The sequence below is a fragment of the Corythoichthys intestinalis genome, chromosome 9 (assembly GCF_030265065.1).
Source record: "Corythoichthys intestinalis isolate RoL2023-P3 chromosome 9, ASM3026506v1, whole genome shotgun sequence".
Taxonomy (NCBI): domain Eukaryota; kingdom Metazoa; phylum Chordata; class Actinopteri; order Syngnathiformes; family Syngnathidae; genus Corythoichthys; species Corythoichthys intestinalis.
In genome coordinates, this window is record NC_080403.1 from 16000847 (window position 1) to 16025177 (window position 24331).

Here is a 24331-nt window from a genome sequence, read left to right on the forward strand (position 1 = left end):
AAAAATGATCAAAATATTAAGAGACAATATTTTGCCAACAACAATTTCCTGACTTTATGTTAATGTTTTTTATTATTTGAAAAATGCATGATTTTTCGTGGCATTTCAAAATATATATTAGGGCTGTCAAACGATTAAAATTTTTAATCGAGTTAATTACAGCTTAAAAATTAATTAATCGTATTTAATTGCAATTCAAACCATCTATATAATATGCCATATTTTTCTGGAAATGAATGTTGGAATGGAAAAGATAAGACACAAGATGGATATATACATTCAACATACGGTACATAAGTACTGTATTTGTTTATTATAACAATAAAGCAACAAGATGGCATTAACATTATTAACATTCTGTTAAAGCGATCCATGGATAGAAAGACTTGTAGTTCTTAAAAGATAAATGTTAGTACACGTTATAGACATTTTATATTAAAACCACTCTTAATGTTTTTGTTTTAATAAAATTTGTAAAATTTTCAATCAAAAAATAAACTAGTAGCCCGCCATTGTTGATGTTAATAATTACACAAAGCTCATGGGTGCTTAAGCCCATAAAATCAGTCGCACCCAAGCGCCAGCAGAGGGCGACAAAACTCCAAAAAACACAGGTAACAAGTGGACATTGTGACACTGTGCTGTCATTTTAATCTGTTTGAGCAGGGCATGTGCGTTAATTGCGTCAAATATTTTAACGTGATTAATTTAAAAAATTAATTACCGCCCGTTAACACGATAACTTTGACAGCCCTAATATATATATATATATATATATATATATATATATATATGGCGGAAAACCCTCAGGTGACTTTAAGTTCCTCTCTGAGACCCCCAATTAGGCCAACTTTCAAAATTTTCCTATATGCATGTGTGATACATCATTGGAAAGCTTAAAATCACAATTTTCTGAGGGAAGAAAAATTTTGAACAGGAGGGCATTTAAACAAAAATAAATAAATTTTAACCCCTAAACGCTAATTCGAGGTGAGAGAGCATAATTAAAGACGCCATGATTTTAACGAGATATTATCGCATACTTACCTTTTTTCGATCCAAAAACTCTGTGTAGTATGTCTCACCGAGTGTCAAGACACAGCTGTGAATGGCCACAGCCGGACTTTTTGGGGATTTAATGCGTGAAACACGGTAACATAACAAGGCTCAGGAAGGGTCGCAATGCAGAAATCGCAGACATCAAGGAGTGGTCGAGATTTTCTTTTTCAACTATTTACCCTTTTAAATGTCTTTTTTGTTTGGATGGATTATTTATCATCTAAAATATCGGCGAAAATGTGACGGAAACAAAAAAAATATATATAACCAAACGATAGTTATGAAGTAGATGTCTTTGACCTATTTATAGACAATATTTTTTCACTGTGACGTAATTTGTTTAAACGTTCAAAATATGTGAATGAATATTATTTTTAAATTCGTTTTTTTTTCTTTTAAACTAAATATTAGACATTAATTAATGATTCTAAGGTAAAAATCACAGTTCGAATAATAAATATTATTCTTTTTATGGCTGGGTTGAAACAAAAGCGGTTGCGTGGTGTCTGTAAACGGGGGTCTCCAGGGTAAAACGGACAAATTAAAAATAGTTCAGAGGCTTAATGCGCCATGAAACTGCTATGGCAGCATATAGACATATTGTTCTATCAAACACAATAGTTCTTTTGGCTTATAATACAGCAGTTCATTTTAAAGAGGGATGCAAAAACGGAAGCTGCTTTTTCAGCCTTGTCTGTGTTTTATGCATATATAAATGAGCATATTAACTTTTTTTTTTTCTTTTTTTTTTTCATTTTAGAATATTAATGGGTCTAAAACTGAAAATAAATGATTTAATGGCATTTAAAAAGATTTAAACAAATTAGAAAAATACGATATCTTTTTCCTTTTTTAAAAATAGTAATCAAAGATGAAAAAACCTTTGGTTTTCATTCTGTTTCAAAATAAAATTTAAAAAAATAATTGAGACGAGTATAAACATGTCGGGTTTTTTTTTTGTTTTCATTTTTATTTCATAACAAAGATAAACTCTTTTTTAATTTCAGTGTATTTTGAAAAAAATGAATTTTAAAAAGCACTAAGACAAAGACATTAGCTTTTCTTTCTTTTTTTGTATAAAATATCTAACATAATATATAACATAAAAATGTCAATCAATGAGTGAAATGGATAAGCAAAAAAGAGAAAATTTACTGTTGTTTGCGTGTGCGTTTGAGGTACGTCAGGGGAGGAAGTGCAGGCGTGCGCCGACGAGGCGTCTCCATGCGTGCTAGAGAGATTGTGCGAGCTTCACGACGGCCTGGTGGTGGAAGCCAAAGGCATCAAACAGCACTACTTCAAACCCTATATGCACAAACTCTTCTGCCGACAGGTACGCCCACACGCGGTATCAATTTTTTAAAACTAAAAAATTAGGAAAAAAGTTGCTTTCTAATATAAAAGAACCCTCAAGGCCAAAAAAATAGAATTACATTAACAAAATTATTTTCTGTAACCTGCTATTCATTTTTGTGGCATTTTCGTCTCACTTCCTTGTTAAGTCGTTGGCTGCCGTTGATGCACTAGACGTCCAATCTCAATTTTGACGGGGAGGGATTAATGAACATTTACTCATTCAAAGAAGGATATATCCGTTAATGCCAAAGATGGCTTTACCTGGAACAAACGGAATATATCCGTCACCTCCAGTGACGGATATATTCCGTTTGTTCCATTGGGAATTAGAAAAGGTTACCGACCAGGAAAGCATCACTTTTCAATTACTCAAGAAATTACATTTCTAGTTTCTAGTTTTTAAAGTCACCTTGCCCCCCAATCATGTTTTTAAAAAATTTGAAAAATGATAAAACTCTTCCTGATCAGATCCTGAAGGGCAACGCGGACCTTTTAACCGAACTTCTGGATCCTCACAACTTTATCGACAACAAGTAAGTCATCGATCTTCTTCTGGACGTTTCCTTTTCAGTGTCTGCAACGCTGTCGGTTTGCCCTCAGCAAAGCGCTCAACCGCGAGTACGAGGAATACGTGTTGACAGTGGGAGACTTTGACGAGCGTATTTTCCTGGACGCCGATGCCGACGAGGAAATCGGAACGCCCAGAAAAAGCTTCATGCATTCTGCCGCCGCAGGGACGGGGCAAAGCGGCCCCCAGAAGCAGCTCCAGCAACACGTGGAGAAGGTAAACAAATGTCAAGTTCAACCACAAATGACAGGGTTTTTCCCCAGTAGACTTTTCTGCCATTTTGTATCAGTGCCATTCGATAGACATAACAACATGACACAACGTTCGATGAGTTTGCAGCAGCTCTTGATAAAAATAAAGGGAGGAATGCACTGTAGTAAAGTACAATACAGTAGGAAGCTGCTGAGGCCGAGCGGACTTGAGGCTAAATCAAATAATTAAACAGATAATTTACTAAGAACTTCATTTATTATTAGTGTTGCGCTTATACCATTTTTTGGCCCCGATAAGTATTCGGCCCCCTTGAATCTTGCAACCTTTTGCCACATTTCAGGCTTCAAACATAAAGATATGAAATTTAATTTTTTTGTCAAGAATCAACAACAAGTGGGACACAATCGTGAAGTGGAACAACATTTATTGGATAATTTAAACTTTTTTAACAAATAAAAAACTGAAAAGTGGAGCATGCAATATTATTCGGCCCCTTTACTTTCAGTGCAGCAAACTCACTCCAGAAGTTCAGTGAGGATCTCTGAATGATCAAATGTTGTCCTAAATGACCGATGATGATAAATAGAATCCACCTGTGTGTAATCAAGTCTCCGTATAAATGCACCTGCTCTGTGATAGTCTCAGGGTTCTGTTTAAAGTGCAGAGAGCATTATGAAAACCAAGTAACACACCAGGCAGGTCCGAGAAACTGTTGTGGAGAAGTTTAAAGCCGGATTTGGATACAAAAAGATTTCCCAAGCTTTAAACATCTCAAGGAGCACTGTCCAAGCCATCATATTGAAATGGAAGGAGCATCAGACCACTGCAAATCTACCAAGACCCGGCCGTCCTTCCAAACTTTCTTCTCAAACAAGGAGAAAACTGATCAGAGATGCAGCCAAGAGGCCCATGATCACTCTGGATGAACTGCAGAGATCTACAGCTGAGGTGGGAGAGTCTGTCCATAGGACAACAATCAGTCGTACACTGCACAAATCTGGTCTTTATGGAAGAGTGGCAAGAAGAAAGCCATTTCTCAAAGATATCCATAAAAAGTCTCGTTTAAAGTTTCCCACAAGCCACCTGGGAGACACACCAAACATGTGGAAGAAGGTGCTCTGGTCAGATGAAACCAAAATTGAACTTTTTGGCCACAATGCAAAACGATATGTTTGGCGTAAAAGCAACACAGCTCATCACCCTGGACACACCATCCCCACTGTCAAACATGGTGGTGGCAGCATCATGGTTTGGGCCTGCTTTTCTTCGGCAGGGACAGGGAAGATGGTTAAAATTGACGGGAAGATGGATGAAGCCAAATACAGGAACATTCTGGAAGAAAACCTGTTGGTATCTGCACAAGACCTGAGACTGGGACGGAGATTTATCTTCCAACAGGACAATGATCCAAAACATAAAGCCAAATCTACAGTGGAATGGTTAAAAAATAAACGCATCCAGGTGTTAGATTGGCCAAGTCAAAGTCCAGACCTGAATCCAATCGAGAATCTGTGGAAAGAGCTGAAGACTGCTGTTCACAAACACTCTCCATCCAACCTCACTGAGCTCGAGCTGTTTTGCAAGGAAGAATGGGCAAGAATGTCAGTCTCTCGATGTGCAAAACTGATAGAAACATACCCCAAGCGACTTGCAGCTCTAATTGGAGCAAAAGGTGGCGCTACAAAGTATTAACGCAAGGGGGCCGAATAATATTGCAGGCCCCACTTTTCAGTTTTTTGTTAAAAAAGTTTAAAGTATCCAATTAATTTTGTTCCACTTCACGATTGTGTCCCACTTGTTGTTGATTCTTGACAAAAAATTAAAATTTTATATCGTTATGTTTAAAGCCTGAAATGTGGCGAAAGGTTGCAAGGTTCAAGGGGGCCGAATACTTTTGCAAGGCACTGTATATATATACATATATGTTAGGGGTGTCAAACGATTAAAATTTTTAATCGAGTTAATTACAGCTTAAAAATTAATTATTTGTAATTAATGCAATTAATCGCAATTCAAACCATCTATAAAATACACCATATTTTTCTGTAAATTATTGTTGGAATGGAAAGATAAGACACAAGGTGGATATATACATTTAACATACGGTACATAAGTACTGTATTTCTTTATTATAACAATAAATCAACAAGATGGCTTTACCATTATTAATGTTCTGTTAAAGCGATCCATGGATAGAAAGACTTGTAGTTCTTAAAAGATAAATTTTAGTACAAGTTATAGAAATTTTATATTAAAACCCCTCTTCATGTTTTCGTTTTAATAAAATTTGTAAAATTTTCAATCAAAAAATAAACTAGTAGCCCACCATTGTTGATGTCAATAATTACTTACACAATGCTCATGTGCTGAAGCCTATAAAATCAGTCTCACCCAAGCGCCAGCAGAGGGCGGCAAAACTCCGAAAAACACAACAAGTACAGCTTTCACTGTGCTGTCATTTTAATCTGTTTGAGCAGGGCATTTGTGCGTTAATTGCGTCAAATTAATTGCATAACGGGATTAATTTTAAAAATTAATTACCGCTCGTTAACGCGATAATTTTGACAGCCTTTATATATATATATATATATATATATATATATATACTGCTCAAAAAAATAAAGGGAACACTAACATAACACGTTGTAGATCTAAATGAACGAATGAAATATTTTTATTAAATACTTTGTTCTTTCCATAGTTGAACGTGCTGACAACAAAGTCAGACAAAAATTATCCATGAAAATTAAACGTATCAACCTATGGAGGTCTGGATTTGGATTTATACTTAAAATGAAAATGGAAAAACACACTACAGTCTGATCCAACTTTGATGTAATGCCTTTTAAACAAGTCAAAATGAAGCTTAGTAGTGTGTTTGGCCTCTGCATGCTTGTATGACCTCCCTGCAACGCCTGGGCATGCTCCCGATGAGGTGGCGGACGTTCTCCTGAGGGATTTCCACCCAGATCTGGACCAGCACATCACTGAGTTCCTGGACAGTCTGGACCAACCTATCGTCCTGTAGAAGATTCCAGGAGACAGGTAGTTACTCCAGGAGAGCTGGACAGGAACATAGAAGATCCTTAAACCCTCAGCAGGATCAGTATCCACTCCTTTGTTTAAGGAGGAATAGGATGAACACTGCCAAAGCCGTACAAAATTACCTCCAGCAGGCCACTCATGTGAATGTTTCTGACCAAACAATCAGAAATGGGCTCCATGAGAATGGTCTGAGGGCCTGACATCCTGTAGAGACCCCTTTGCTCACTGCCAATCACCGTAGAGCATAAGGCATTTGCCATAGACGACCAGAATTTGCAACTATGCCACTGGCTCTGTGCTCTTCACCAATGAAACCAGGTTCAACCTGAGCACATGCGACAGACGTGAAAGGGTCCGGAGAGCCCGTGGAGAACGTTATGCTGCCTGCAACATCTTTAATCATGACCGGTGTGGCGGTGGGTCAGTGATGGTCAGGGGAGGCATATCCCTGAAAGGACACACAGGCCTATACAGGCTAGATGATGGCACCCAGACGCTATTAGGTATCGGGATAAAATCCGTGGACTCATTGTCATAAACTACGCTTGTGCAGTAGGACCTGGGTTCCTCGTGGTCCACGACAATGCCCAACTTCATGTGGCTGTAGTATGCAACAGTTCCTGAAGAAGAAGGAATTGCTAACATTGACTGGCCCCTACGTTTGCCTGACCTAAATCCATTAGACATTGGGACATTGTGTTTAGGTCCATCTGGCAGAGCCAGGTTGCTCCTCAGACTGTCCAGGAGCTCAGTGATGCCCTGGTCCAGATCTGGGAGAAGATTCCCCAGGACACCCTCCTTCGTCTCATTAGCAGAATGCCCAGGCGTTCCACCACACACGCTACTGTGCCTCGTTTTGACTTGTTTACATGAAAATTGAATCAGCCTGTACTGTGTTTTTCCATTTTCATTTTGAGTATAAATCCAAACCCAGACCTCCATGGGTTGATACATATGATTTTCATTGATAATTTTGGTGTAATTTTGTTGTCAGCACGTTCAACTGTGGAACGAACAAAGTATTTAATAAAAATATTTCATTTATATCTGCAATGTGCAACGTCAGTGTTACCTTTATTTTTTTAAGCTATATATATATATATATATATATATATATATATATATATATATATATATATATATATACACACATATACACACACAGTACTATGCAAAAGTTTTAGGCAGGACACCTGCCTAAAACTTTTGCACAGTACTGTATATTTTAATTAAATTATGTATATACAGGATATACTGTATGTATATATTTTCCCCAAGTGGAAGCTTCCACGATCCTAATAAATTTAATAATTAAAAAAAAAAAAAAATTATATATACATACGTAAATGTACACAAAGTGAATCCAGTGGAACGTTTTATTGCATACCTGGTATGGCTGACAATAGTTAAATTTACCTTTATCTCTTAAAGGCCAAAATAGTGCTAAATTTGTGAAATTAAAACATGGATAATACTAGCCCAAAAGTAAGAAAGTAAAAATACAATGAATCAATCAACTTTTTGAAACCTGAGTTTTGGCTCTCAAAGGCCAAACAGTGCAACGTTCATGAAATTATAAGTAATATTAATTGACCACAGTATCCTGTCTCTCTATTAGCCTACCTCGGTGTGCACCAGCCTCAACACACACTTAGCCGCTTCGCTTACTTCAACAACACTTTTGAATAGGCTTGCCACCCGTCCTTTGAGATAAGGAATCGTTCCGAATTGGGAATTAAAAGTTATGTTCAGTATTGAACCAATACGGAATATATATCAAAGGATACATTTATATGAATTTGAGGAGTTTTGGGGATGTCCCTTTTTTCCATCACCTGTACGGCTTTGGGCGCGTCCCTTATTTCTATTTCTGAAAGGTGGAAACCCTACTTTTGAAACCGGTTTCAAATTACTGCAGCATTTCTTTCAGTAAAACACAATAAAAGTAAAGTAGATGATATGAGCTGACCAGGGTTTGTTGCTCCGGTCCAGCCCCGTTTCTCTTGGAAGAAGTTGCTGCTGTTATAGCCTCAAACTCTGTGTTCGTTCACATTTCTTCTTCAAATGTTTTATCAGGTTTGCGGTATTAAAACTGGCGGATTTAACTCCACCTCTCGAAACTTTCAGGCCGCAAATCTTGCATGCAGCCATTATACGTGACTGAGATTATAAACTGAAATATTTCCAGACTGCCGACATTTTCCTCTCGTAGTTTGTTTTTCCTACATATGAAAACGCTGCCCCGGCATTGGTTAAGAGCGGCTCTCATTGGTCTGGAGCAGGCCAACAGCGATAGCTTCTTAGCATGCAAAGTGATCATGTGTCATCACAAAAAGCTGCCCCGGCATTTGTTAATAGCGGCTCTGATTGGTCTGGAGCAGGCAAATGGGGATAGCTGCTTGGCATGCAAAGTGATCATGTGTCATCACACAACAGAGAGTGTAGTGAAAGTCAGGAGAAAAAAGGTTGTGGTCAACTGTTGCAATACTGGACCGGTAAATGGTATCGGCGTCCTCTTTGTTGGTACTCGCTGATACCAATATCACCATTTCGGGCCGGATCGGCTGCCCCCTGCCGATTTTGGTGTCGGTGCATCTTTATTATATCAAACCAAATTGATAATGCTCTTTGATCATTTTTATACTGGTTTGGTAAGATAAACAGTAGTCAATACTCTAAGAGCACTAACATTCCTTGCCTCCTTAATCACAGACTAAGAGTGCGATTGCGTAATTGGTCGTGGCTCATGTTTACGCCGTGGTTGGCAAGTAGAATATTTCAGAGGATGTAAAATTCTATATTTTAACATATAAGTCGCCCATGACTATTAAGTCACAGCGTCAGCCAAAATATAAAAAATATTAAAAAAGTGGAAAAACTTATTGCAGAAAAGTCAGCAGATGATGACAGATAATGTGGACGAGCGTCGTCACTTATCAGCCATTTTTTGTCATTGATATTTGATAAATATTTTCATCAACGGAGCCTGTACTATGAAATAGCTATAAATTGTTCAATTTTCAACACATTTTTAAAGCGTTTTTTGAGGAATGTCAGCGATGCAATAAATTAACCCTGTCAGACCCACATTTTTTCTGCTGGGCAAAAAAAAAAAAATCTTTGCTGATTTTTACTCAAACACCAGTAGAAAGTGCAGTTTTTGGTCGGGGATATTTCATGCTTTTATTGTTAATTTTTCATGTTAAACTTACATTGTTTTAATGAGAAATGAGCACTTATATTTGCCTTTTTGAAGTTGCGTTTTGTCTTAGCCATTTTCAAAGAGCCAAAAATAGCAAAGCAGGCGTGCTAGACCTCATGATTTGATGTCGATAGGTAAAGTTCCATCCAATCATCTCCCAGAAGTGTCAATATCAACTAAATTCATTTTATTTTTTGATTTAAAGACGCAAATGCGTTAGCAGCAGGCTCAGGTCTGAAGGGGTTAATTGCGTATAATTATGTAGGAAAAAAATTAGCATCCAGTCTGAATCATAGCCATGTTAATACGGTTTGAAAATCTGTCAGACTTTTCGATGAGGATTTTAGTGGAGAGAATCAATTACATATGGTTCGCTGCCAAAGAGCCCACCAGAGAAGATGGCCGCCGGTTAGCAAAGACCTCGTCTCGACTTTTTGCACGTAGCTCTCTATGTACAATATGTGGTATCTACATGGCGGCCCACTTGGCTTATATAGCACTAGGGGGAAACCCTGAATAAACAAAGTCTCTGGCTAAACGGAAGTGTAAATGTGCACAGTCCGCCTCTCTGGCGCCCTCTACGCCCCTGACTGGCCGCGGGTACCTGAAGGAGAAGGATGCAGCGGCCACACCGGTGTCGTCAGCCACGCAAAGCGTCAGTCGGCTTCAGAGCATGGTGGCCGGACTACGGACCGCCCCCAGCGAGCAGCTGCTGCGCATTTTCAAGTAGGGATAATTTTTCTAAAACTTTCTCAACATTTGTGTTTAAAAAACTACATTGAAGTAAGTTGACGGATCATCAGGTCATGCTCAAGAGACCCCACGGAGGCCATCGTAAGCCAGGTGAAGACGCTCGGGCAAACCTTCAAGGAGCATTACACCAACGATTCCGGTCACTCGGCGGGTTCTCACGTCGGTATGGTTTGTTACAGTATTTCTTGTGGATACCGTGCATTCCACACTATGAGCGTGTGACATTTTTTTCACCCTAGTTTGGATTTATGATTTTTTTTTCCCAATTTTTTTCCCCTCCACCTACTGTTTTAATGAAACAATAGGACAAAAGACAGAGAAAGCTCAAAACTAGTTTTTGCCCTTTTCAGGCTCTCATTGACTGCCATTGATTGCGCTAAATGTCCCATCCATTTGGACGTTCAGCGCCATCAATGGCACTTGTTTATGAGCATTCACACCCAGTCCTAGTTTCAATGAATTGGATGTCTATTAAGTCGTTATTTTTTGTGGGTACCACAAATTCTGCACTATGGGCGCACCACTTTTAATCACATTTAAGATGTAAAAATCTACCATTTTTTTCACCATATATTTACAATTTTTCCCCAGTTGTTTTTCCTTTTTTAAGTAGATGTTGGCAAGACAATGAACTCATTGGCTGCAAATGAGTTATTTGGTGGTGGGGGGGGCATTTTATTAAAAAAAAAAACATTTAAAAAAAATTGTATTTTTAAATTAAAATGTATATTTAAAAAAATACAACTTAAAGATTAATAAATAATTAATTTATTTAAAAAAGAAATACAAATATAGGAAAATATTTACTGAAAATTAATATTTAAATAAAGAAAATAATAGTAATCTAAAATAACTAAAACAGGTCTATAGACCCTACCCACCGACGTCACAAAATCACGTGATCGCTGTATTGTTCCGCCCCCTTGTCCGTCATTTTGTGTCTGTATTATCAATGGTCTCAATTGATCGAGCAACTTATAATGCATTTCATGGAAGACCCGGTGCTTTCGGATGCCGTAAACTCACTTGATGCGTTGCATAAAAGACGTTATGTGGAAAAGCTTCAGTTTATCCATTCTCCAGATCCATATTTGATGCCTAAATCGATGTTTTTCGACCCACTGTCTCCGCCGTATTTGCCTGACATCTGCTAGCTACCCTGATATGTACAACTATCTTGTCCACACAAAATTAGCCTATTCTCACGAAAGTTTGAAAAACTTTAAGAGCTTGAAGGCTTATAAATACTTCGTTGCTGGTTGGGTGAAACAGGTCCTCGTCCACGAAAATTCGGCAGGAATCTTGTGCTTGGAAAGGTGAGTTACGAAATTTTCAATTCAAAATCTTTTGTTCTTGCTAACATCCACTGTCAAGTCTAATGTATTTCATGTCATTTGTCAATGGAGCTAGGGCTTTTAATGTTTATATGGTTTAGCGATAGCAATCTCACTACATACATACGTGTATGTTGTCGGCGATTAGCCTAGCAATGATCTTAATTGTGGTTGTCAGCCCCAAACCCTCTAAATATATATTAAATGCATCTTACCAGATATAAAATGACTACTACATAATCTGTGGTAATCGTTTGGAGCCCAGTTTTCTCGTCGAATTGCAGCAGCACATCTCGCTCTCTCCTCTCCGGGTCTCTCGGAATCCGGTAGAACTTCAAGTCTCTCCGTCTTCTCCGTCTATCTTCTCTGTTATTGCAACCGACCGGCACACACGCCTTCACCATTTTGATTATTAATGTTAACGAGCAGAAAAACACGCCGTAAATAGGAGGAATGTACGTAGCCGTAACAGGTAAACACGATGTGTTGACGGACAATTGGGCGGTACCAGTCAGGAGGACGGAGTTGTGACGTCACGTGGGTAGGGTCTGTTGCTGTCAATGGCACTGAAACATGATAATTTGGTGGCAACCCTCCCACTTCAAATGGATTTGATGTCAATGGTAGCAAATGAGCTAGACTGAAGAAAAAAAACATTAAAGGAAATAAAAAGAGACTCATGCAGCGTTTCAATGCTTATTAATGAGTTAAATAAAACTATAAAACTGAAATGACATATCACGTTTTACTCGGTCGATTGACTTCAAGTAAAAACTGGCGTGGACCTCAACTTCCTCACTTTCAAATGAGACCAACCAGCGGTACGTGAGTGATGAAATTAAGCGTGGCGTGGCTTCAAAGATGATATGCGTAAAAATGTCGCCGCCGAAACGTTCAGTGTTAAAGGGTTAACTAAAATCCGTACTAAAAAAGTAAAGCATTAAAATTGTAACACAAAAAATATATGGAAAAACAAAAAATATATAAAAAGAATAAAATAAACAGGAAATGATCCAAAATGTACTAGAAGTGATGATGGATTGCCCCAAATTGTACAGGAAGTGACCCAAAATCAACAGGAAGTTTCCAAAATGAACTCATCGCCTATCTTTGAAAACAATCATCCATTTTACAACATTCAGTTTATTTAAATAATTCGCCCCAAAATAGGGGTGTGCATTGCCTCATATCTGGCGATACGATTCGTATTACGATTCAAAGGTCACAATTCAATTCAATTCGCTTCTGGTAAATCCCTATGAACGATTATTGTGGTATTTGTATATCACTTTAAAAAAAAAAAATCAAAATTGACATAAGTACATTTGTATCAATTTATTCCTGAAACCTCATCCCGCACTCATGTAAAAATGTTTTTGTTTTATGTTTGAACAACATATGGTTTTCATTATAACATTTCCTCTTTTTTAGTGCAAACCTGTAGTCCAATCCTGCTTAAATGCAGGATTCTAAATACTCCATGCCTCCGTTATTGCAGTCAAAGCCAAAATGAGCGTAAATTTCAGACTTATAAAACAACAAATTTGAGCAACCACTAGAGGAAAACATACACAAATCTCTACTTGGATGAGTTTAAAGTGCGTAGGACAGGATAAAAAAAGTCTTAAATAGCATTATTATGTGAATTAGAGTCATATTTTGAGACGATTCGGCTGTATACAACAATTTGGCAAAGCGCAGATGATGAGAAATTAGTCTTTTAATCTGCCGGTTAGCCACGCCTACCATTATAGGGCTCGAGCGTCCCCAACAGGCAGATGATGTCGGCAGGAGAATGGTTTAATCTGTTTTTCTATTCAGCCCATTGAGGGGGAATTATTCAGAACGAAAAAAATGCGACCGAGAGAGAGCCGCAAAATGTCATTGTTTCAGTCCCTCTACTCCAATATTTTTACAGGATATACTTTGTAGTATATCCTGTAAAAATATTTTCTTTTGGGGAAAATAATATCCTTTTCCCCAAAAGCTAAATAAATGGTATGGTCATGACAAATAACAGTCTCGTGCTAAATGGAATATGAAATTATAAAAATGCATTTATTCACGACGGCATGGCAAAATTACTCCATAATGGTCAAAACTGTCGACTTCACCTTTACCGTCGCACCTCCCGAATGAAATTTTATGCCACCGTAATTAGTCGGTCTTTTGTCATTTTCCTGCCCAGGCTTCGGAGAATGTAAACAAACCAAGAGGCGTGACAGCTAGCCGACATGCTAACCCAAACCGATTGATGTTTCAAAGTCTTCGAAGCGAAAAATCACACATAACTAGCACGGATCATTTCACACGGCGGCAGTGTTGTCAATTGTCTTCGCCGATCGGCAACCCGCATTGCATTGCATTTTCTCATTCCCATTCTGTGTCTGCGGTCAGATTTTGCCAAGAGTCGCCTGAAGCTGGCAGAGATTCTCTTCTACAAAGTTCTGGAGAACGTCCTGATGCAGGAGACCAAGAGACTGCAGGGAAAAGATATGAGCGTACGTGCACGCGTGGACAATTGAGGCACGCGCGTGTACATTTGCGTGATAGCTTCTCTTATGTTTGTCAGGCTTTGCTAGAGCAGGACATCTTCCACTGCTCCCTTCTGGCGTGTTGCCTGGAGGTAGTACTGTTCTCCTACAGCTCCCAGAGGACATTTCCTTGGATTATCGACATCTTCAAGCTGGCCCCCTTCTACTTCTTCAAGGTGTGAGCGTAAAACGCGAGTACGGCATTTCTACGGGCACTCGGTAACGACGCGACGTACGCGCAGGTGATCGAGGTGTTCATCCGCTCAGAAGAAGGCCTCTCCAGAGACATGGTGAAGCATCTCAATCTGGTGGAGGAGCAGGTGCTGGAAAGCCGGGCGTGGACCTCTGACTCCGCCCTGTGGAGTGCCTTGCGGGCGGCCGGAGACAAAGTGCCTACTGTCGAGGAGGTCAGTGATGCACGACAACTTGAATAAGTCCATCAACAAATAACTGTGATGTTAAAAACGTGATTATTTCAGAATGTATTTACATAGTGTATGTTAAAATGTTTTTAATTTATTTTTTATATTACTTGTGTATTTGGGGTTTAGTTGTCCCCCCCAACATTTATACATGTGAAATTTTTCATTATATTTTCTATTTAAACATTTGCTTTTATTTTTTATTTTTTTAAATACTGATATGTATTTCTATCTTTGTGTATTGGTATTTTCTTTTTTGCAACATTGATTTATATTTAAAATTTATTTTTATCAAAATGTTTTCAATTATGTATTTCTAGGTTGATACTTTCCCGCTTTCAATTTTTATTCATTTATTTCATTATCTCATTTCAACATTTATTTATACATATCAATGTTAGGATTGTATTTTTAACCTAAACATTAATAGGGAGTGACCAATGGGAGAGCAAAAATTAAAACAACATCTTCCAGTTATTAATTGGAATTGCCATGTTTATTTCAATATTAAGTTATTTTTTTCATATAGCAACTATTATTTCACTTTCATTCATTCCAAATCATTCTTATTTTAACATTTATTAAAACATTTATTCTTTTTCATTTATTGATTGATTTCATAAAAGGGGATGAGCTGTTCAATTTTTTGGGTGAATCTGCTCTCAAATGCAGTATTTGTGCTTTTCCTTGTAGGTGAACTTCTCGTCTAGTCTGGACTCCGGCGGTTCGGCCACGCCTGGCACGGCCCAGGCCCACCTTCCCCTGGTGGCGCTGTCACCCATCGTGCACCCTCGCATCCGAGAGGTCCGGTCAGGCATGGGCAGCGCACGAAAAGGTAATAGTCGTCAACCAGCCTTTGTCCGTTGCCTGTTTAACTCTCCACAGTATGTTCATTCTGTCTCTGTTCGTTCGTTTGCTGCCATCCTCCCACTTGTATTGAACAGGCATGAAAATCTCTCACCTTTCGGCGAAATTCGCCGTTTTGAAGTCAAAAAGGATGACCTACGTGAATCGTGTAGATCCGAGGAGAAAATTCTTTGGGGGGGGGGTCGTTTGTAGGCATGTGCCAGTTACCTTCACGGATTACCATGCTATGAAAACGTCGCGGTTACAAAACCACTAAAATTTTCCGTCATACAGTAGTACGTATTCGTTATTTTTCATGTGTCGAAAATGCAGCCAGAATTAGCTTGGCGCGGCAGCGCTTACCCCTTCCCCTGTTTGATGCTGCGTGTGTCAGTGACGCTATTCCAGCAAACCCAAAAACAAGCACTCAAACGCAAGGCGTAAATTCTTCAATTTATTGATCTCTCAAATCGTGGTAACTGAAATATACCAAATGAATACATTTAAAACGTTGTACACTCGTATTTTTCCACATGTGAGTAGCTTCAACAGTTTAGCTTCATGAAAAAGTTCGTCAAAAACAAAACACACATTTTCCTTTCAAATTCAATACACAAAGTTGCTAAAAACTTACAAAGACGAATGATAGGCAAGGCTTAGCTATGACAGCAACTTCATTGAGGTTAATCACAGCCGCTGAGAGAGAAACAAGTTTGTATGCGGGGAAGAAAAAAAAAAAAAAAAAAAGAGCGTCAAAGAGTGCTAATTGCGAGAGATGATCATGTACTAAGCACAAATTCACATTCGCTGGAGGAGGTAAAGTATCACTCCCAATTGTTTTTAGATGAATGCATTTGCCAGCATATTGAATTTAGTGAGTAATGGTTTTCGTTTTCATATTTTGTGGTATGACAAAGTTATTGCCGTTCGTTGCAGCTTGCGTTGAACACTGCCGGAGCGTCCGGTGAAAAAATAGCTCCCGTTAAGGTAGCGTCAAGCTTGTGTATTTAACGGTAATATAAAAGCAGTGTTGTCAATAACGCGGTATCGTAATGCGTAACTAATCTGATTACTTTCTTTCAGTAAAGAACAATCTAACGCGTTCATTTTTCTAAATCAGTAATCTGAGTAAAATTACTTTCCTTGATGCCTGTGCGTTACTATTTTGTTATTGCCCCATAATGTGTGTAGAATGAAGAATACTGTAGTCATGGGAGTGACATCACGTCACATTTTTTAATCGGAGATGGAACAAAAAGGGTCTCGTGTATTAGGCCTGAACGATATTGGAAAAAACTATTGTTGCGATTTTTTTTTAGGTGTGCAATATATTGCGATATTATATTGCGATAGTAAAAAAAAAAAAAAAAAAAAAAATTTTTTAAAGAAATATTCACTAGATGACTTGAATAGCTGTTTGGAAATACTTTGCATGACACACCGTGACCACAGTGTATTCATATAATACCGTTTCATTTGTGAATGATTAAGATTGCTGTATTATTATGAAGGGATCCAGGAAGCCATGTCTGCACAAAATAGATAATTTCTTGAACACAATATTTGACACTTCAACAGCAGCAAATACATTAAATGACAAATAAAAGAGCAGGTGCATTCGTCCCCTGAGTTTTTGACAAAATATAACAATAAATAACAACTTCGGTAAAATAACAACAAAGTTGTAAACATATTTGAACAAAAATATTAAATATGACAAATAAGAGTTGTTCACAAACTATAACAATAAATAAGAACCTCAGTAAAACAATAAAGTTGTCAACATATTTGAACTTAAATATTAAATCTGTCAAAAGTGCAAGTGCATTAGTCCCCTGAGTTGTTTACACAAAATATAACAATATAGAACTGCAAAACTGCAACAAAGTTGTAAAAATATTTAAAAAATATTAAGTATCAAAACTTTATGTGCAGCTGTACTATAGTTATTTGAAAAATACGATTTACAGTTAATTTAAATATAAAAGAAACAGAAACTCAATTGAACTTGTAAATAATTGAACCGAATAACAGCAAATAACTGATGAATAACAGAACCATTTTAACTCCCAAATTTATGTATTTGTCTGCATATCGTCCACCTTCCTTGCTCAGCAATTCTCAACTGGGTCTCATAGGTTTTTGGCCAAGACTACTAGTTTATCCACCATTGCAGGCTTGAGACAACAACGTTGGCACGTAACAGTGTTCCCACCTGTACTAAAAAGCCTCTGATGGGAAGCTCGTAGCAGGAATGCATAGATACCTGCGTTTTAAATGGTCCCACATGTTCGACGGATTACTTCTTGTTGAGGCAACCATGGCGAGGCACTGTCAACAGGGCTGTTTTTTGTTCCTTATATTCTTGTCGATAGCCAAAATACTTCCAAAACTCCTTTTGGAGACAGTCTTCCCTATTAAACGTGCTGCTTGATTGCTTGCTTTCACTTTGAAAACGGCCCCTCCTCCCTCCGCTCTGCTGTTCGGCCCCTCCTCCCTCCACTCCGCTCTAGCAGGGGAGGGGGAGGAGCGGATGACTGCGAGCTGGAGAGAATGACAGACTGTGTGCACTCTCCTTCTCGCTCCTTGCTCAAAACAAACGTTTGTGGATTTATAAAAATGAAATGAAAAAACTATCGCACGTCCTCGCGATGGCGATGTTTAAACGATATATCGTTCAGGCCTATCGTGTATTACCATGATGCGTGAGCGCTGGGAGTTTGCGGCCAAAACAACATAGCCTTGCTACCTCGCCAGGATGCAATGAAATAGGCAGGAGATATACTACAAACGGCTGCATTTGCACACTGGAAACACAGCCATTACTTCACATTTTTGTCCAGTAAAGATAACAAAAATATCCCCGTGCGCTGCAAACTTTGCGCTGGCTCAAAAAGACTGTCCACCGCTATAAGCATCCAGTTCAAGCACCACTTGGAATTACAGCACAACAGGTAACACGACAGCCAGGACTTTTTGATACTGCTCGTGCTCAATCCTCAGTTCAAGCTCAGTTGTTGTTGAGGGTTTTGAAAGCTTAGGTTTAAAGAAATTCTAAATATCCATCTTGCCTCCTCAGCTGTAGTTTTGGCTAAGCAATGCAAACGGCTGTCTCTAAGGTTCTATTGTCACATGATCTGTTCGAAAAATAATTTGGACCCATTATGAAATACTTTGAAGGATTCCTGTTCATTTTATTCATTTGTGTTGTTTGTTTTATTGCTCTAAAACTTTTATAGACAACATTTTAAGGGCCATATTCAATGGTCTTTATTTTAAAGGGGAAGTTCAGAATTTTTTACATTAGGCTTAATCTTTGAGTTAGCCGGGGTTTAATTAGTCGTTGGAAATGATTTGAACAAATTCTGTGCAGTTTGACAGTTATTTGTTAGTTTCAGGGCTCCGGAGTGGCTAAGCTTGCGCGAGTCAATGGTGGTTGAAATCAACTCCTTCAACTAATTAAACCCCCGTTAACTCGAATATTAAGCCTTATGTGAAAAATTAAAATGGTCAAATTCGCCACATGTAGGACGTTTTGCCGACGGCGGACATTTTGTGCAGAACGCCGGAACATATTTCCTCCACACCTTTCTCACCTTTTTAACCCCTGACCCATTTTCATGCCTGATTGAATTGACATCTGCTAGTGATGTAGTTGAACTTCACAACAGATGAATGATTGGATGCTATGGGATTGGAAGTCTGTCTACGTCAACGGCAGCCAGTGCCCAATAAGTCATACCAAAGAAGCAATACTTAATAAAGCTTTTATTCTTCATTTTTATTTATTTTTTCCACTCGTTCATATAAAAAAAAAAACAGATTTCTCTCGACATTGGCTAGAAAACATTTTTATTTATTGATTAATTTGTAGAAGTTCCAGTGTCCCCGCTGGCGGTACAGGACCGCTACAGCTCTCCCACCGCAGGCAGCGCCAAGCGCCGGCTGTTCGGCGATGACCCGCCAGCAACGGTGGCCGCAGCTGCCGTCACGTCACCCACTAAGCGGTTGACGCTCAGCTCCGCCGGCACCCTCAAGATCGGACCCCAGGCGGGACAGACCACTGTGCTCAGTATACCGCTGCAAGGTTGGAGTCAATCACCTCTAAACTGAAGGACTTGACAATTCAAGGATGATCCAATCAATATATCGGTGGACACATTTGACCGAGTTTTACGCGCAGGCGGTGGTGGCGAACGCACCATCACGTTAATCCCCGTCCAGCCGTGCGACACGTCGAGTGGCGTCACGGCTCAGTTCCTCCTGACGGCGTCACCCGGCCGCCCGCTTCCCGTTGCTGTTCCGGCGTCACCCACCCCGTCCGAAAGCCAGGTTGCCGGATGCGGGCGGCCGCAACGCACCGGATCTCTGGCGCTCTTCTTCAGGAAGGTATGAACCGATGGTGCTCTCTGCTATTTTGTGTCAATAAACTTAACATTAATTCTTTGGCCACCGTTGATGGTGCTAAGCATCCTGTCCATATGAATAATCTAATGTGACGATTTCCGACTTCAAATGGATTGAACGTTCACAAGTGATGAACTAGTTTTAGTTCATGTCAGAAGCATGAAAAGACCTTTGATCACCCCTACCAAAATGGCTGTCCTGATGGCCTCAGAGCGGCCATGTTGTTAGTGTGTGCGAATGAACTTTCATTTGTTGCCACCTTCCTGCATCAAATGGATTGGCTGTCAAACAGTGATAAACTCATTGGTGGGTGGGGCGTTTTATCCAGAGGATTTTTACCTTATTTTCTACCTTTGACGGCCAATCCATTTTTCCCCATATTGCACAGCACACACTACACTACACTGTGGAGTGTTTTTTGTTGAAATCTGACCTTTGCGGCAGTTGTACCACCTGGCCAGCGTGCGTCTCCGTGATCTGTGCGCCAGGCTGGACATCTCGTCTGAGCTGCGCGCCAAGATCTGGACGGGCTTGGAGCATTCTCTTGTCCACGCCACTGAACTCATGAGGGACCGACACTTGGACCAGATGCTGCTCTGCGCTGTCTACATCATTGCCAAAGTCAGTCATGCTCCAGATGTGGTTTTAACTCATTGGCTGCCAATAGCGGCGATAGATGTCTAATTGGATCTATATTCACCACTTAAAAGAATTATAACAATAAGATGAAGACAAATAGTTGAATGAATACTGGTCCTTCTCAAAAAATTAGCATACTCTGGTAAAGTTCATTATTTTCTGTAATGTACTGATAAACATTAGACTTTCATATATTTTAGATTCATTACACACAACTGAAGTAGTTCAAGCCTTTTATTGTTTTAATGTTGAGGATTTTGGCAAAAGAAAAAGTCTAAGAAAAACCAAAAATCCTCAAAACATTAGCATATCATGAAAAGGTACTCTAAAGAAGCTACTAACCTCTAATCGTCTGAATCAACGAATTAACTCAAAACCCCTGCGAAAGATTCCTGAGGCTTTTAAAAACTCCCAGCCTGGTTCCTTACTCAAAACAGCAATCATGGGCAAGACTGCCGACCTGACTGCTGTCCAGAAGGCCATCATTGACACCCTCAAACAAGAGGCTAAGACACAGAAAGAAATCTCTGAGCGAATAAGCTGTTCCCAGAGTGCTGTATCAGGGCACCTCAGTGGGAAGTCTGTGGGAAGGAAAAAGTGTGGCAGGAAACGCTGCAAACCAAAAGAGGTGACCGCACCCTGAGAAAGATGGTGGAGAAGGGCCAATTCCAGACCTTGAGGGACCTGCAGACACAGTGGACTGAGTCTGGAGTAGAAACATCCAGAGCCACCGTGCACTGGCGTGTGCTGGAAGTGGGCTACAGGTGCCGCATTCCCCAGGTCAAGCCACTTTTGAACCTGAAACAGCGGCAGAAGCGCCTGACCTAGGCTACAGAGAAGCAGCACTGGACTGTTGCTCAGTGGTCCAAAGTACTTTTTTCGAATGAAAGCAAATTTGCATGTCATTCGGAAATCAAGGTTCTAGAGTTTGGAGGAAGACTGGGGAGAAGGAAATGCCAAAATGCCTGAAGTCCAGTGTCAAGTACCCACAGTCAGTGATGGTCTGGGGTACCATGTCAGCTGCTGGTGTTGGTCTACTGTGTTTTATCAAGGGCAGGGTCAATGCAGCCAGCTATCAGGAGATTGTGGAGCACTTCATGCTTCCATCTGCTGAAAGCTTTATGGAGTTGAAGATTTCATTTTTTAGCACGACCTGGCACCTGCTCACAGTGCCAAAACCACTGGTAAATGGTTTACTGACCATGGCATTACTGTGCTCAATTGGCCTGCCAACTTTCCTGACCTGAACCCCATAGAGAATCAGATATTGTGAAGAGGAAGTTAAGAGACACCAGACCCAACACTATGGATGAGCTTAAGGCCGCTATCCAAGCATCCTGGGCCTCCATAACACCTCAGCAGTGCCACAGGCTGATTGCCTCCATGCCACGCCGCATTGAAGCAGTCATTTCTGCAAAAGGATTCCCGACCAAGTATTGAGTGCATAGCTGATATAATTCATTGAAGGTTGAGTTTTTTAGAGTAAAAAAAAAAAAACCCAAAAATCCCTATTTCAAAAAAAGGGATTTTTGGTTTTTTTTTTTTTTTTTTTACTCTTTTGCCAAAATCATCAATATTAAAACAATAAAAGGCTTGAACTACTTCAGTTGTGTGAAAGAATCTAAAATATATGAAAGTAATGTTTATCAGTACTAGGGGTGTAACGGTACACAAAAATTTCGGTTCGGTACGTACCTCTGTTTTGAGGTCACGGTTCGGTTCATTTTCGGTACAGTAAGAAAACAATGCAAAATCTAAATGTGCTAGTTGTTTATTACACACCTTTGTGCTTTCAACAGTCGGAACATTAGCCTATACAAAGCTAGAATTCTGCTCAAAAAGTAGCGGGTATTTAAAGATATTCCAACAACAATTTGCCTTTCAGACCCCGCGTGTTGCTCAGCTTTCTTTCTGAAAGAAAGAAGAAAAAAGTCCTGTGCTAAAGAGAAAAGCAATCCCAATGACAAAGATTTTAACATGTATTTTACAGATGAAATGCCTCAATGAATCTTTTTTTTCTTCTTCTTATGAACGGGTTTCAAAAGCTTTATTGGTGGATTTTATCAAGTTAAAGCGCCACACAGAAATTAATTTAATTGTGTAAGCAGGATGTGTGTTTTATTCTTATTACTTAATTACAGGTGTTTAAGCTCATTTCAATTTATTTTATTTTATTTATTTAAATGGGCTATTTATTTTATTATGTGTTTATATTTTACAAATGTGATGTAGTATTGTATATTTTATGTTGTTTCACTTTAGTTCCTATGTGAATATTAGTTCCTACTTGTTTTGTTGTGGTAGGAGGGTTTCGTATTGAACACGGGGCCGTGTTGGTTATTATTATAGCAGAGAAGACAGCAGTAAATCAACAAAGACAAGTCAACTGTGCCCCGATCTACCACTCAAGAGATCTGATGGACTCAAAAAGTGGGTTACAATTGCAATATTAGTTTGAAAATCGACCGTATCCACTAGAGGTGTGCATCGGTACTGCCCTCACGATTCGATTCGATTACGATTCGGAGGGCCACGATTCGATTCGATTCAATTCGATTCAGAGGGTCACGGTTCGATTCGGCTCGATTCGGCAATGCATCGCGATGCCTTAAAGCCTGGGATGCATTAAAATTCTAAAGCAAAGCATATTTTTCGTGAATCATGAGGCAACACAAGCGGTCAGACATTAAACAACTTTTTATTGGCTCTTGTGTCACTCCTGGTTGAAGTCAAATGAAAATACTTTTAGATATATATTTTAAAAAAAGCAAAAAACAGATCACAGCATTTAATTGGTGCTTTGAATGAGACCAGGGCTTTCTCTTTTTTTTTTTTTTTTACACACAGTAGCAGCCTTTCACACAGTGCAACATCTGAACTCCTGTGCAAAATCAGTAATAACAGTCACTGTATTTTAGTCACAACAACCCATCGATAAAAATATTCAAGTAAATATTAAAGAAAGCGACAAAGAAAATATTGTACTGCAGCAGCATCTTTATCGCAATATCAATCCAGGGATCAGTTCAGTTGCAAACAAAACATCCAACTAAATTGCAATGTAGAACAAAAGTAAAATGTAGGCCTAGCCCACTATATATGTGCTATCAACTTAGAAATGCAATCAGTAACTACCACATAACAATAAAAAATAATGAATTAAAATGAAGTGCAGCAGCATTTTAGCAGCCATAACAATCTGTTTCAACATGAGGAAATATCTTTTTTTTTGCAATTGAGAGAGCAGAGAGATAGTAGAGGTTAGATGGGGCCTAAAAAATCCAGCCCGACCCGACACGGCCCGCTGGTATTGAAGCCCGACCCGGCTTGGAGTGACGCGGAAAAAAAAAAAAACGCAGCAGCAATTTATTTTAATTTCTTCGAGATAGCAGAAAAAACGCATGTTTCTTAATGTTTAAATCGTCTACATATTTGGGGGATCATTATAGAAGCATTTACACAACGAAATAACGCTGGGAAAGTTTAATATTAAAAAAAAAAAAAATGCGATTTTGCAGACACAGGAGAGGATACAAAAGGATCACATTTGTGTTGCCTTTGTGTGAATAAAAAAGTGTCTTTCGTAACGAATTCTCAGTTGGCAGAAAAAAAACGCAAGTTTTCTTAATGTTTAAATAGTCTACATATTTTTGTGATCATTATAAAATCATTACACAATGAAATAACGCTGGGAAAGTTAAATATATATATATTTAAAAAAACGAGTTTGCAGACACACAGAGGAGAGGATTCAAAAGGATCACATTTGTGTTGCCTTTGTGTGCATAAATAAAAGTGTCTTTCGTAACGAATCGCAAGCGCCACAGCGGAGAAGAAAAAGCGGGCGGCGCCACTGCTTCATGTGAGTGCACAACCAAATGCACAATACAGAGAGAGAGCCTGCTCTCGGTTTTATCCTTTTTTTTTTTTATTTTTATTTTTTTATTTTTTTT

At 39.1% G+C, this 24331-nt stretch overlaps 1 protein-coding gene across 2 annotated transcripts in view; it reads left to right on the plus strand.

The window, feature by feature from the left end:
- The window catches only part of rbl1 (retinoblastoma-like 1 (p107)), a 44125-nt gene that overhangs the window by 12095 nt on the left and 7699 nt on the right, over positions 1-24331 (plus strand). Inside the window, exons 5-16 of one of the 2 annotated variants that reach the window (XM_057846490.1) lie at positions 2238-2392; positions 2884-2948; positions 3016-3199; positions 10003-10169; positions 10247-10359; positions 13928-14031; positions 14103-14240; positions 14307-14471; positions 15180-15321; positions 19207-19419; positions 19516-19721; positions 20184-20360. In XM_057846490.1, coding sequence (XP_057702473.1) covers positions 2238-2392; positions 2884-2948; positions 3016-3199; positions 10003-10169; positions 10247-10359; positions 13928-14031; positions 14103-14240; positions 14307-14471; positions 15180-15321; positions 19207-19419; positions 19516-19721; positions 20184-20360 — 1829 coding nt within the window. The remainder of the gene's footprint in view (positions 1-2237; positions 2393-2883; positions 2949-3015; positions 3200-10002; positions 10170-10246; positions 10360-13927; positions 14032-14102; positions 14241-14306; positions 14472-15179; positions 15322-19206; positions 19420-19515; positions 19722-20183; positions 20361-24331) is intronic. The other variant, XM_057846491.1, reaches the window with a different exon arrangement.